The following is a 14,993-nucleotide window of genomic DNA, read 5'->3' as shown; positions in this document are numbered from 1 at the left end:
ATCACACGCACAAGATTGAAAGGCATACTGGGTGATACAGAGTACACTGATGGTTGTGATATAAACAAGTTTAACACTTACTAATATGCGCCACGCTGTGAAGCCACACCCTACAAGTTTGATAAACACATTTCGGGAGAACATCCTCACAGTAACACAACATAAACGCAACACAACAAATACCCAAAATCCTTCGTATCCGTGACATGATTCTGAATATATTTTGCGCCCCCAACCCCGCCCACCTTACCGACGCACGGAGGGGGGTGGCGGGGTTTGCTGCTAGCGGGGTGTATAAAATAGTCAGGAATTGTCATGAATACAAAGGATTATGTATTTGTTGTGTTGCATTTATGTTGTGTTACTGTGAGGATGTTCTCCCGAAACGTGTTTGTCGTTCTTAATTGGTGTGGCTTCATAGTGTGGCGCATATTACTAAGAGTGTTAAAATTGTTTATATCACAAGTATTAGTGTACTTTGTGTCACCCAGTATGCCTTGCAGTCGTGTGCGTGTGTCTGCGGAAGCCACACACAAGATGATGCTGGACTGACAAGTAGATCGTACATGTTGTAGAAGGCGACAAAGCCAATGGCTTCATAGCACGCTCTAATACTTATTATCTGGGTAAAAACCTGCAGTCATTCAGGAGAATAATTGCGTCTCTTATTGTCTTCTTCGCTTTATGACACGGGTCTTAAATGGCACTTTGATGGCAAAGGATACCGATCACAGAACCATACATATCAAATACTTCCAGATGGTTCAACCGCCACCCGCCCGAATCTAATTAAAATCAATTTTTTCGTCATGTCAACCGCCCGACCCGCGGTTTATCTGCGGAGTCCGCGGATGAGACCGCAAACCGCGCATCTCTACCCCAGGTGCATGTCTTTGGCGGTGGGAGGAATCCGGAGTACCCGGAGGGAACCCACGCAGTCACGGGGAGAACATGCAAACTCCACACAGAAAGATCCGCAAGCCCGGGATTGAACTCAGGACTAATCAGGAACTTCGTATTGATTTCCTACTATTAGGGTTGTATGGTATACCGGTATTAGTATCGTAACGCGATACTAATGAATCATATTCGGTACTATACCGCCTCTGAAAAGTACCGGTTCAACACCCAATACCCCTTAGCCCCCCGCGTCCACGTCGTCATGTTGTGACATCGCTGGATTTACGAGCGAAGGAGCACGTTCGGCAGCGCACAATCACGGAGTACTTACAAGCAGACAGAGTGTGTAGACAGAAAAGGGAGAATGGACGCATTTTGGTCTAAAACCTAACGATGTAGGTGAAGCTATAAAACTGAAACGCCCACCGGAAGAGGTGCTTTAAGACATGGCTAGCTAGCTAGCGGCTAAAGTCCATCCCCAGTGTGCAGTGTTTTAGCTACTTCTAAATCACTAATCCTCGTCTCCATGGCGAAAAATAAAGTAAGTTTCTTACAAATATCATCCTTGAACTCAGGACTAATCAGGACCTTCGTATTGTAACAATATAAATTAAATGTTTTTATAATGATTTCCTACTATTGGGGTTGTATGGTATACCGGTATTAGTATAGTACCGCAAAACTAATTAATCATATTTGGTACTATACCGCTTCTGAAAAGTACCGGTTCAACACCCAATACCCCTTAGCCCCCCGCGCCCACGTCGTCATGTTGTGACAATGCTGGTGTTACGAGCGAAGGAGCACGTTTGGCAGCGCACAATCACGGAGTACTTACAAGCAAACAGAGTGTGTAGACAGAAAAGGGAGAATGGACGCATTTTGGTCTAAAACCTAACGATGTAGGTGAAGCTATAAGACTGAAACGCCCACCGGAAGAGGTGCTTTAAGACCTGGCTGGCTGGCTCGCGGCTAAGGTCCAGCCCCAGTGTGCGGTGTTTTAGCCACTTCTAAATCACTAATCCTCGTCTCCATGGCGAAAAATAAAGTAAGTTTCTTACAAATATCATCCTTGAACTCAGGACTAATCAGGACCTTCGTATTGTAACAATATAAATTAAATGTTTTTATAATGATTTCCTACTATTGGGGTTGTATGGTATACCGGTATTAGTATAGTACCGCGATACTAATGAATCATATTTGGTACTATACCGCTTCTGAAAAGTACCGGTTCAACACCCAATACCCCTTAACCCCCCGTGCCCACGTCGTCATGTTGTGACATCGCTGGATTTACGAGCGAAGGAGCACGTTCGGCAGCGCACAATCACGGAGTACTTACAAGCAGACAGAGTGTGTAGACAGAAAAGGGAGAATGGACGCATTTTGGTGTAAAAACTAACAATGTAAGTGAAGCTATAAGACTGAAACGCCCACCGGAAGAGGTGCTTTAAGACATGGCTAGCTAGCTAGCGGCTAAAGTCCATCCTCAGTGTGCAGTGTTTTAGCTACTTCTAAATCACTAATCCTTGTCTCCATGGCGAAAAATAAAGTAAGTTTCTTACAAATATCATCCTTGAACTCAGAACTAATCAGGACCTTCGTATTGTAACAATATAAATTAACTGTTTTTATAATGATTTCCTACTATTGGGGTTGTATGGTATACCGGTATTAGTATAGTACCGCAAAACTAATTAATCATATTTGGTACTATACCGCTTCTGAAAAGTACCGGTTCAACACCCAATACCCCTTAACCCCCCGCGCCCACGTCGTCATGTTGTGACATTGCTGGTGTTACGAGCGAAGGAGCACGTTTGGCAGCGCACAATCACGGAGTACTTACAAGCAAACAGAATGTGTAGACAGAAAAGGGAGAATGGACGCATTTTGGTCTAAAACCTAACGATGTAGGTGAAGCTATAAGACTGAAACGCCCACTTGGAAGAGGTGCTTTAAGACCTGGCTGGCTGGCTCGCGGCTAAAGTCCAGCCCCAGTGTGCAGTGTTTTAGCCACTTCTAAATCACTAATCCTCGTCTCCATGGCGACAAATAAAGTACGTTTCTTACAAATATTATCCTTGCAGTACAGGGAAACATGCTTCATTACACACTGTCGCTCAAAATGTAAACAATCGCCATTGGTGGATCTACACCTAACATCCACTGTAACGATACCAAGTCAGGAGCATATGTAGTCGATACTACTATGAATACATTAAAATGTTTTGACATCGCAACAACTGCTTTTGTTTTGTTTTTTTAATTCATATTCTGTTGATAAACTCAGGAAATATGTCCCTGGACAATTGAGGACTTTGAATACGACCAATGTATGATCCTGTAACTACTTTGTATTGGATTGATACCCAAATTTGTGGTATCATCCAAAACTAAGATAATATTAATATTAATATTTTGGACAGAATAATAGAATGATAAATGACACAATATGTTACTGCTAATGTCAGCAGCTAAATTAGCAACCTTTGTTTGCTTACTTACTACTAAAAGACAAGTTCACTTATTTAAGGACAAACTTGCAATAAGAAACATATGTGTAATGTACCGTAAGATGTTTTTGTTGAAATAAAGCCAATCATGCAATTTTTGCGGTCCCCTTTATTTAGAGAAGTATCGAAATGTACCGAAAATTAGCAAAATAAATTTGGTACCGGTACCCGTATCAAAATATTGGTATCGGGACAACACTACCTACTATTGGCTCTGATTTGAATCGATTGGTTTTTGTGACCACTGACTTATTTCCTGAGTTTCTATACAACAAAAAACACAAAATGTTGTTTTATAATAAAATAATATCGCTCTGACCACTGTAGTATCAACCATGATACTATAGTTGGTATAGTTACTGCCGATATTTGTATCGATCCATCCACCTCTGTTTACATTTAAGAGCTCCAGATTAGCCGGTAGCGTATCTTCCAGTGTGTAGTGTACATGTTTAGCTATTCCTCATCCCTCAAATGATAATGATCCTTCTAGGAAACATAGTTTATTTGCCCCTATGAAGCGAGGATGGCTGACTGAAAAGTTGCTTTGTACTGTAGAGGGATGTTAGCCGTGAGCTAAAATGCTACAGTCCTTAGAGTGGGGGTCTGCAACCTGTAGCTCTTTAACGCTGCCCTAGTGACTCCCTGGAGCTTTTTCAAAAATGTATGAAAATAGAAAAAGATGGGGGGGAAATATATATTTTTGTTTTAATATGGTTTCTGTAGGAAGACAACATGACACACCTTACTAATTGTTACAAATCCCACTGTTTATATTAAATATGATATCCTGATGAGAGTATTTGTTTTTCTCCTACTAATTTTGGCAGTCCTTAAAGGCCTACTGAAACCCACTACTACCGACATGCCAATACGGCCTTTTTAGTTTACTAAATTGCAATTTTAAATTTTGCGGGACTTTTTTCTTGAAAACGTCGCGTAATGATGACGTGTACGCGTGACGTCACGGGCTGTTATGAATATGAGTGCTGCGCACACACACAGCTAAAAGTCATCTGCTTAAACCGCATAATTACACAGTATTTTGGAGATCTGTGTTGCTGAATCTTTTGCAATTCGTTCATATTGGAGAAGTCAAAACTAGAAAGACGGAGTTGGGAAGCTTTAGCCTTTAGCCACACAAACACATGGTGATTCCTTGTTTAAAATTCACGGAGGTGAAACTTTAGTATGGATCAGAGCGGACATGGATCCCGACTACATGTCAACCAGCAGGTTTTGGTGAGAAAATTGTGGTAAAAAGTCGCCTCTTACCGGATATCAGCTGAGCTTGTGCCGTCCATACAGCTGCCGTCGACTTCCCCGAGACACTGCGCGTCAACACCCGGCCGTGGACGTACACTTCCGACTATCAGGTACTGTTAAACTCACTAAAAAACTAGCAACACGATAGAAAGATAAGGGATTTCCCAGAATTATCCTAGTAAATGTGTCTAAAAACATATGAATCCGTCCCAATGCAATGCGATTGCAATCGTTGTTTTTTTTTAAACTTTTTTTTTTTTTTTGTTCTGGTCCGTCGCTATCAATATCCTCAAACACGGATATTTCATCCTCGCTTAAATTAATGGGGAAATTGTCCTTTTCTCGGTCTGAATAGCTGTTTTTGTTGGAGGCTCCCATTAAAATCAATGTGAATATATGAGGAGTCCTCAACATGTGACTTCCGGTAGAGGCAGGGCTTTTCTCCAGTTGCGAACTTTATCGTGGATGTTCTCTACTAAATCCTTTCAGCAAAATTATGGCAATATCGCGAAATGATCAAGTATGACACATAGAATGGACCTGCTATCCCTGTTTAAATAAGAAAATCTCATTTCAGTAGGCCTTTAAACTCACCGTAGTTTGTTTACTCGTATAACTTTCTTCAACGATGCCAGAGAAAGACATATTTCATGGCACTCATTTTTTGTCTCATTTTGTCCACCAAACTTTTTATGCTGTGAGTGAAGGCACACAAAGGTAAACTTTCTTGACGTTATTGACTTGTGTGGAGTGCTAATCAGGCATATTTGGTCAGTGCATGACTGCAAGTTAATTGATGCTAACATGCTATTTAGGCAAGATTTATGTACATATTGCATCATTATGCCTCACTTGTCGGTATATTTGAGCTCATTTAATGTCCGATGTCCTCTGTGTATTTAATTTATATGTGCATTTCTCATACATATTATCTGTATGTAATATTGCCTGCACCGTTTTTTTTTGTAACAGCGTTATGCCTTACACTGATTGCCAGTGATCCATTGTCCTTATTAGGGGTATTTCAGTACCAGCAAGTAACGGATGTTGTGAAAGTGCGTCGTGGATATTTGGCTAAGCTCAACTCCTTGGCAAGGGTCTCGCACTGAAGCGATGTTAAAAGCCGTCAGACGGATTTTTAGTGCAGCAGCTGGCTCTTGTGGGGTTTTGCGTCTGCACTCTGCAGAAAAGAGATGAATAACAAAAAGCTTTCAGTCGACTTCCGTCAAGGACTGAAAGAAAGAAAGCGATCCGGCAATTGGATTCTTCTTCAGGGTTGCTGGCTTCTCTCTCCTCCACTGATACTGATAACACACTTCAGGAAACAAACATCATCATTTTTATGACTTGGTAATACAGATTCAGTTGGCTGACTTTATTACAGACCTATGTTTGTATTTATAATACTGCATTTGCAATAAAAACTGATGCAAATGATGATAGAGAGGCACTAAATGTATTTTTACAGCAGGTAGTATGATACTGTAGTCCTGCAGAACAAATACAATAGGACGATACTGTATGCTTTATGGGTAATCACATATAGGATGGACTCCTCTTGTTTCTCTTTTTTAGAGCAGTGGAAAACGACAACATCAGCCACTGTCTGTAAGCTTGCACCGTAGGAATGGGTACCTGAATCAATTAAAGTACCAATATTTGGTGCTTTAATATGTTTAAATGTTTTAAAAATTAATCTTGTTTTCTTACACTTTTAAGTCTCATTTGCCAGTACTGAATTGTATTATACTGTTATGATCTGCCGCCCGGATCATACATGTTTTTGGTTATTGAGTCCTTTTGTGTTTTTTCGATCGTTTTGGACTCTTCCTGTTCTTAGTTTTTGCACTTCCTTATGTATCTTGTCTCCATGGTTTCTGATTTGTTCCACCCGTCCTTGTTTTTGACGCGCACCTGTGTTTTGATTATTGCTTTAGTATTTAAGCCTGCCTTTGACCTCAGTTCTGTCTTGATTCGTTGTTTGCTCCATGCAACACTCACGTTGGTTTATCTACGTTTTTGTATCTTTGCTAAGTAGCTCCTTAGCTTCTCGTGCACTCGGCAAGCTATTTTTGAACTCTTGTACTGCATGCTAGTTAGCGTTAGCTTTTCGTGCGTTTGGCACGCCTTTTCTTTTGCCTTTTGTATCAGTGTTATTTTAGTTTTTGTATTAAACCAAGCTCCTGCCTCCAATTCCTGCCTGTCTTTGTCCTCGTGCATCCTGGGGTGACACAACACGCAACCACGATGCGTTTCCAACGCGACATTATACTGTATTAAATAAAATACTTTGCAGGCAGTTGCAATTCTGAGACGTTAGTTGTGTAAGTATTGTATTTATTACACACCATCTGTTGAACTCTTACCTGCATCTTAGTTGTAGTTTTGATTATCAAATTTGAAGGTGTTGATATTTCTACAATTAATAGCTAATGTTAGTTGGTAGCTTGTCAATGGAAAATCCAGTGTACATTAGCATCGAGCTAGCGCATTTTAAAAAGAGAAGCCTTACTGTCCTTCCAAGTGCCTGTGTGCACAGATCATTGCCATACAATTACTAAGTCCGCTCTTAGTGCTTGACTGTTGTTTCCCGGCCAAGTGTTTGAGCCGTGTTTGAGAACTTTGCAGCATGTGATGTCACGTGCTACTGTTCAAGGTTATCAAAATATGGCACGGTTTTATTTTTATTTCAAATCGATAATCAGTAGTACCGGCGGACTTCCGTGGGTACCTCTAAAAGTACTGAATTTGGTACCCCTCCCTAAATAAAATGCTCTGTTATGCACAGATATTTATATGTATATATACATATATATATATATATATATGTATATATATATATATATATATATATATATATATATATATATATATATATATATATATATATATATATATATATATATATATGTATATATATCCATCCATTTTCTACCGCTTATTCCCTTTTGGGGTCGCTATATATATATAAATCTAATGTTTAGAGAGAATCCCAACCTATGCACTTAATTCTTGTTTTTTAAATCTGTAAAGATGTCTGTTTTATAATCACTCATAAAAAAGCAAACATTATTAATGACAACCAAATTAATGAATGGTAAATGGGTTATACTTGTACTTTTCTGACTTCAAGGTATTTAAAGCACTTTAACACTATTTCCATATTCACCCATTCACCCACTGATGGCGGGAACAGCCATGCAAGGCGCTAACCACCACTCACCAGGAGAAAGGGTGAAGTGTCTTGCCAAGGACACAACAGACGTGACGAGGTTGGTCGAAGGTGGGGATTGAACCAGGAACCCTCAGGTTGCTGGCACGGCCACTCTCCCAATGGCGCCACGCCGTCCGCTATGACATGCACATGTTGAGTAAAAGTAAACTTCTTACAACAAGTGTATAGAATATTTAAAGTATATTGTGTCTCCGTCCACTCAAATGCCTTTGTTATTATTTGCAATGTGCTCTCAAGTGAGTGATTAAAAAAAAGAAAAGGGGATAAAGGAGTGACTTAGTGTTTTGATTAATTTTGCAGGTGGGAAGGCTGTAGAGGAGAGAATTTGCCATGGACGGGCTAATTGTTTGCAGACATTGTTTTAGTCCCAGACTGCTATGCATATTCCATCATGTCGCCGACATAGCGACAAACAATTGATTGGCGGCGTCGAGTGTCAGTAATTGAAAGAAAGTCGTGGGCCGGGGAAGAAGTTTCATACATCAAGTTGGGAACAAAGTTGCTGAAGGATTTACAAGATAGCTGCGAAAGAAAACGGATGCTAGTAATTGCATGGCTTGTGGTCCTTGATATGATCTCTTCCTGACGAGTGCACATCCTCTATTTATACACCGCGAACGCCGGCATGAAACAGTCCCGTCGCTTTTTAACACTTGTCTGTCTCGCTGATAACAACTGCTGGAGAATGATGAATGCAGGCGGAAACAAGGCCAGAGCATCACACGCCTTTGCTCCCAATCGCGACTAAAATAGGGAGCGTTGTCACACACACACAAAAAAACCCAGGATGTTTCAACTGTGAGCCTCAACTAATATTCTTGTCTCTGTTTGTCTTCCTTTTTCTGTCCCTTCCCCTCAGGTTCAGTGTCTCTCAGTGTATTCCTGGTGTCTTTGGCATTCTTAGTATGTGCCCTTTGGCTAGTTGCTCTATGTGGTGTCTGCACCTGGTGCCAACGTAAACTGGTAAGTGACTGTACTTACAGTAAGTCATGCAATCAATCATTGAAAACTACCAATCATTCACATGTACAAAAAAAAAAAAGACAGTGATGTGCCGCGAGGTTCAGGACTGACTTATATTTCTAAACTTGAACTGCATGTACGCTGTCACGCCAAATTTCTACTACCTCCTCCCACTGGAGACACTAGCGGTCACCACACCTGTGGCCGCACCCCTCCGACTTTCAGGTACCTTATAATCTCACTGAAACACTAGTAACACAATAAGCAGATAAGGTATTTTCAAGAATTATCTGAGTAAATGTGTTTAATAACATCTGAATCGCTCCCACTGCCCTCGCCTTTTTTTTTTCTAGTCCTTCACTCTCACTCTCCTCATCCTCAAATCTTTCATCCTCGCTCAAACTAATGGGGAATTTGTCGCTTCCTCAGTCCGAATCACTCTAGCTGCTGGTGGCTATGATTATAAACAATGTGAGGATGTGAGGAGCCCTACAACCCGTGATGTCACGCGCACATCGTCTTCTACTTCCGGTAAAGGCAAGGCTTTTTTATTAGCGACCAAAAGTTGCGAACTTTATTGTCGATATTCTCTACTAAATCCTTTCAGCAAAAATATGGCAATATCGCGAAATGATCAAGTATGACACATAGAATGGACCTGCTATCCCCGATTAAATAAGAAAATCTCATTTCAGTAGGCCTTTAATAAGCACTTAATAATGACTAAGAGCCAATGTTACTAATTTGAATGTTAACAAGCAACTAATTAATGGTGAATATGTGTTCCTCATACTAAAGTTTCACCAAAAAATTATAACAAAATCAAATTACAGGATGTTATTTGTGTAGTTTGATCATTTTACATTATGTGGTTTGTTTGGTACACATGTGGCATCATCTACAAAGATACAAATAATTGCTATTGCGACATCCAGTGGACACATTTAGAACTGCCGTTTCAGGGTAACTTTTATACTGAGCAAACTAATCCCGCGGGTCGGATAAAACCTGTCCGCGGGCCTGATCTGGTTTCAAACGACGTTTGACACCCCTGGGATGACGCATTTACTTCCGGGGTCACGTTTCCTCTTATGTCATCCCATAGCTTGTGTTTGTAAATTGTTTTTTAAATTTTTTTTATAATATAGCGTTAACAAAACGTCTGTATTAATCATGACCCCGAAGTAAATGGGGGGGGGGGGGGGGGGGGTGTTGTAGAGAGAAGAAATTTGGCGTGACAACTCTAATCCGGTGGTTCCCAAAGGGGGGTCATATTAGCCATCTGTTAGACAAATTATCGATATATGTTGGCCTGTTCTTTCACCTTCGTCATTATCTTCCTCTTTATGCTCTACTTACCCTATAGAAAACTCTCTTAGAACCACATCTAAACTACTGTAATATCATCTGGTGTAACACCTTCCCTACCTACCTTCACAAATTAGAATCCATGCAAAAGAAAATCATACGGGCCCTGTCATGGTCCAAGTTGAATGCCCCCACTCGACATCTATTCCATAAATAATATCTCTTAAGACTGACAGAGATCAATATTTATCTAAATGCTTGCTTAACCTATCAAGTCATTTACAGGCTGAATCTTAAAGGGGAACATCATCACCAGACCTATGTAAGCGTCAATATATACCTTGATGTTGCAGAAAAAAGACCATGTATTTTTTTAACCGATTTCCAAACTCTAAATGGGTGAATTTTGGCGAATTAAACGCCTTTCTGTTTATCGGTCTTTTTGCGATGAAGTCAGAATGTGACGTCACCGAGGTAATACAGCCGCCATTTTCATTTTCAACACATTGCAAACACCGGGTCTCAGCTCTGTTATTTTTGACTATTTTTTTTAACCTTGGAGACATCATGCCTCGTCGGTGTGTTGTCGGAGGGTGTAACAACACTAACAGGGAGGGATTCAAGTTGCACCACTGGCCCGAAGATGTGAAAGTGTCTGCCGCCAGACCCCCATTGAATGTACCAAAGTGTCTCCACATTTTACCGGCGATGACAGACATGACACAGAGATGTATGGATAACCTGCAGATGCATTTGCAACGATTAAGTCAATTAAATCACAAAGGTGAGTTTTGTTCATGTTGACTTATGTGCTAATCAGACATATTTGGTCGCGGCGTGGCTGCCAGCTAATCGATGCTAACATGCTACGCTAATCGACGCTAACATGCTATTTACCGGCGGTGCTAAAGCAGACATGGCACAGAGATGTATGGATAACCTGCAAATGCATTTGCAACGATAATCAACGAAATCACAAAGGTGAGTTTTGTTGATGTTGACTGCCAGCTATTCGATGCTAACATGCTACGCTAATCGATGTTAACATGCTATTTACCGGCGGTGCTAAAGCCGACGTGGCACAGAGATGTATGGATAACCTGCATATGCATTTTCAACTATATTACGTTTCCTTCCTCCCACATTTAATGCGAAAAAAACACTTACCAATCGACGGATTTAAGTTGCTCCAGTGTCACAAGATGCCAAAGTCCTGATCGTTTGGTCCGCACATTTTACCGGCGATGCTAACGCAGCTATCCGGCCATGCTATGGCTATGAATAGCGTCATTAGCTATTCGCTCAATAGTTTAAGTTTCTTCTTCAATACTTTCATACTCCAACCATCTGTTTCAATGCATGCGTAATCTGTTGAATCGCTTAAGCCGCTGAAATCCGAGTCTGAATCCGAGCTAATGTCGCTATATCTTGCTGTGGTATTCGCCATTGTTTGTTTGTATTGGCAGCACTGTATGACGTCATAGGAAAATGAACAGTGTCTTGGCAGAGAGCGAAAAAAAGGCACTTTAAGGCTTTTTTTAGGGATATTCCGGGAGCGGTAAAATTTTGAAAAAAAAAATAAAAAAACAACAGGCCACTGGGAACTGATTTTTATTGTTTTTAACCCTTTTGAAATTGTGATACTGTTCCCCTTTAGGCTCTGTAGCTTGGTTCCTATTTACCATCCCCAGCATGCCCACAACACTCGTAACTTAGATCTGATAACAGGTAAACATCGTTTACTGGCTTGTACCGCTCGAAGTGTGGTATGCAGGGGACCAAAGATTTGGAACCAGCTTAATGAGAGCCTCAAGATGCTGTATCCATTCTCCAACTTCAAAAAGAAACTGACAAGCTATCTATTAACCACCTAACTTTAATGCCTCATGTGGGATGGACTACTGTTGGGTTTTGCATGGTTGAATGTATGTATGTATGTATGTGTATGCTTGCTTTAGTACTATTATCTTGTGTTTATCATATAGCGTTGTTTTTGATTTTGGTGTTATTGTGCTTGCTACCATGTTTCATGTTCCATCATTCCATGTACATATTCTGTCCTCTGGACCCCCTGTCAAAAGCTTCTTCTAGCTTATTTGGGGGACCCTTTCACGTACCAACATCTCTAATTGGTGACATTCACTACTATTGAAATTGTTTTATGGTATTGTGAATAAACATGAAACTTGAAACTTGAAACTTCAAGGTATGCCAAAGGGTACGTGAGATATTTTTTAAATATTCTAAAAAAAGCAACAATTTAAAAATCCTTTATAAATATATTTATTGAAAAATACTTCAACAAAATATGAATGTAAGTTCATAAACTGTGAAAATAAATACAACAATGTAATATTCAGTGTTGACAGCTAGATTTTTTGTGGATATGTTCCATAAATATTGATATTAAAGATTTCTTTTTTTGTGAAGAGATGTTTAGAATTAAGTTCATGAATCCAGATGGATCTCTATTACAATCCCCAAAGAGGCCACTTTAAGTTGATGATTACTTCTATGTGTAGAAATATTTATTTATAATTGAATCACTTGTTTATTTTTCAACAAGTTTTTAGTTATTTTTACATCTTTTTTTTCCAAATTGTTAAAGAAAGACCACTACAAATGAGCAATATTTTATACAATTTAATAAATCAGAAACTGATGACATAGTGCTGTATTTTATTTCTTTATCTCTTTTTTTGAACCAAAAATTATTTGCTCTGATTAGGGGGTACTTGAATTAAAAAAATGTTCACAGGGGGTACATCACTGAAAAAAGGTTGAGAACCACCGCTCTAATCAATGTTACAGTTTTTTCCAATTGCTTACACCAGGGGTGTCAAACGTTGTTTGAAACCGGATCAGGCCCGCGGACGGGTTTTATCCGACCCGCGGGATGAGTTTGCTCAGTATAAAAGTTACCCTGAAACGGCAGTTCTAAATGTGTCCACTGGATGTCGCAATAGCAATTATTTGGATCTTTGTAGATGATGCCTCATGTGTACCAAACAAACCACATAATGTAAAATGATCAAACTACACAAACAACATCCTGTAATTTGATTGTGCTATAGTTTTTTGGTGACACTTTAGTATGAGGAACACATATTCCCCATTAATTAGTTGCTTGTTAACATTCAAATTAGTAACATTGGCTCTAAGTCATTATTAAGTACTTATTAATGCCTTATTCTGCATGGCGTTATTATACAACCAGTAAGCCTTTAACTAAGAAACCTCATAATTAGTAACTTTAACCCTTATATGTTCCCCTAGTGTCCAAATAACTCTAGATTAAGTCTTTGTTACTTTAATAAGCAACTAATTAAGGGTGAATATGCTCCCCAGACTAAAGTGTTACTATTTTTTTTTTTATGTTGATAGATTGAAAATTAACACCGAAGAGTTGATTGATGAACATTATCACATAATTTATTCCAAAAGTATAGATGACAACAAAAAAGGATATATACTATTAACCACAATATGTAATTGTAAAAAAAATAATAAAAAATAAAAAAGAACATTATGATTTGTACAATTTCAGAATTTAGTGAATTTGTGATTTATATTTATATAGCGCTTTTCTCTAGTGACTCAAACCACTTTACATTGCAAAACCCAATATCTAAGTTACATTTAAACCAGTGTAGGTGTCAGTGGGAGCAGACGGGTAAAGTGTCTTACCCAAGGACACAACGGCAGTGACTAGGATGGCGGAAGTGGGGATCGAACCTGGAACCCTCAAGTTGCTGGCACGGCCACTCTACCAACCGAGCTATACCGCCCCATGAATGTTATTGTTCTATTTTTAAACAAAGAAAAAAATCAGAAGTCGTCTTTATTTTTAAGTTATCATGCCGTGATTTACCAGATTTTTCTCCATGTGTCCCCCGATCTAAAATGAGTTTGACACCCCTGGCTTGCACACTAAATTTAAAATGTTCACACAGTTAACAAAGGTCGACACACAGTAAACAAAAACCACTGTGCAGATGTGCCCAATATTAGGCATAGACTCTGCTTCACAGTTTTTGCGAAATATTCCAGAAAATGGTTTACACACACCTTCCCATCTTGCACATGTGATGTGGATGAGATACTAGGGCCTGATCCAGCTAGACGGGCAGCTGATTAGCAGAATGAGTAACTGAGGCTTTTGAGTAGGTTCTTTCATAGAGTGTCTGTTGCCTAAATCTGCATATGTCGCCGATACTTAACATGTAAAACTCCTTTTTCATTGAGGGCCACATTGCAGTTATGGTTGCCCTCAGAGGGCCGCTTTTAACAGTGAATAATATACAGTATGAATATAAATGTGTATATATAAATCAGGTGTATAATTGTCTATGTATTTGATTATGTCTTTGTATGTACGCTGTACAAAAAAAAAATCTGTAGATTGTACTGTATCAAACTGGCAGCTCTGTCGCCACAATTTTACATTAATATTTGCATTTGTTTTTTTTTTACAGCAAATAAAATACAAAAATACATGGAATTAAAATAAATGGAATGGAAAAACGGTACCACTCTTTTGGGTTTTTTTTTTTACGTAAAGATTAATGCAAGTTTTTTTATACTTGAAAATCTGCATTGTTGTGTTTTATAGTGCATTACTCCATTTTGAAAGTGGATTTTACCGTAAAAAAAGTTTACTGTTAAGTTTTTTACATAAACAGTTTGTTGGACTACTTGCTTTGAAATCATATGTAAAGCACATATTTAAGCATTTATTTATCTATATTTGAACATTAACATTGTTTTAAAATATATAATGATGTAATATTTTGTTTTATTAT

General features: G+C 39.1%; 1 protein-coding gene across 3 annotated transcripts in view; it reads left to right on the top strand.

Annotated features, from left to right (window-relative positions):
• syt7b (synaptotagmin VIIb) overlaps nucleotides 1-14,993 on the top strand; it is a 390,158-nt gene that overhangs the window by 150,995 nt on the left and 224,170 nt on the right. For 2 of the 3 annotated variants that reach the window (XM_061887142.1, XM_061887141.1), the window contains exon 2: nucleotides 8,780-8,883. The exons of the other annotated variant lie outside the window; for it this stretch is intronic. In XM_061887142.1, the coding sequence (XP_061743126.1) occupies nucleotides 8,780-8,883 (104 nt within the window). The remainder of the gene's footprint in view (nucleotides 1-8,779; nucleotides 8,884-14,993) is intronic. 3 annotated transcript variants of the gene reach the window in all.

This window comes from Nerophis ophidion, linkage group LG25 (genome assembly GCF_033978795.1).
Source record: "Nerophis ophidion isolate RoL-2023_Sa linkage group LG25, RoL_Noph_v1.0, whole genome shotgun sequence".
NCBI lineage: Eukaryota > Metazoa > Chordata > Actinopteri > Syngnathiformes > Syngnathidae > Nerophis > Nerophis ophidion.
This window is presented reverse-complemented; position numbering and strand designations above follow the sequence as displayed.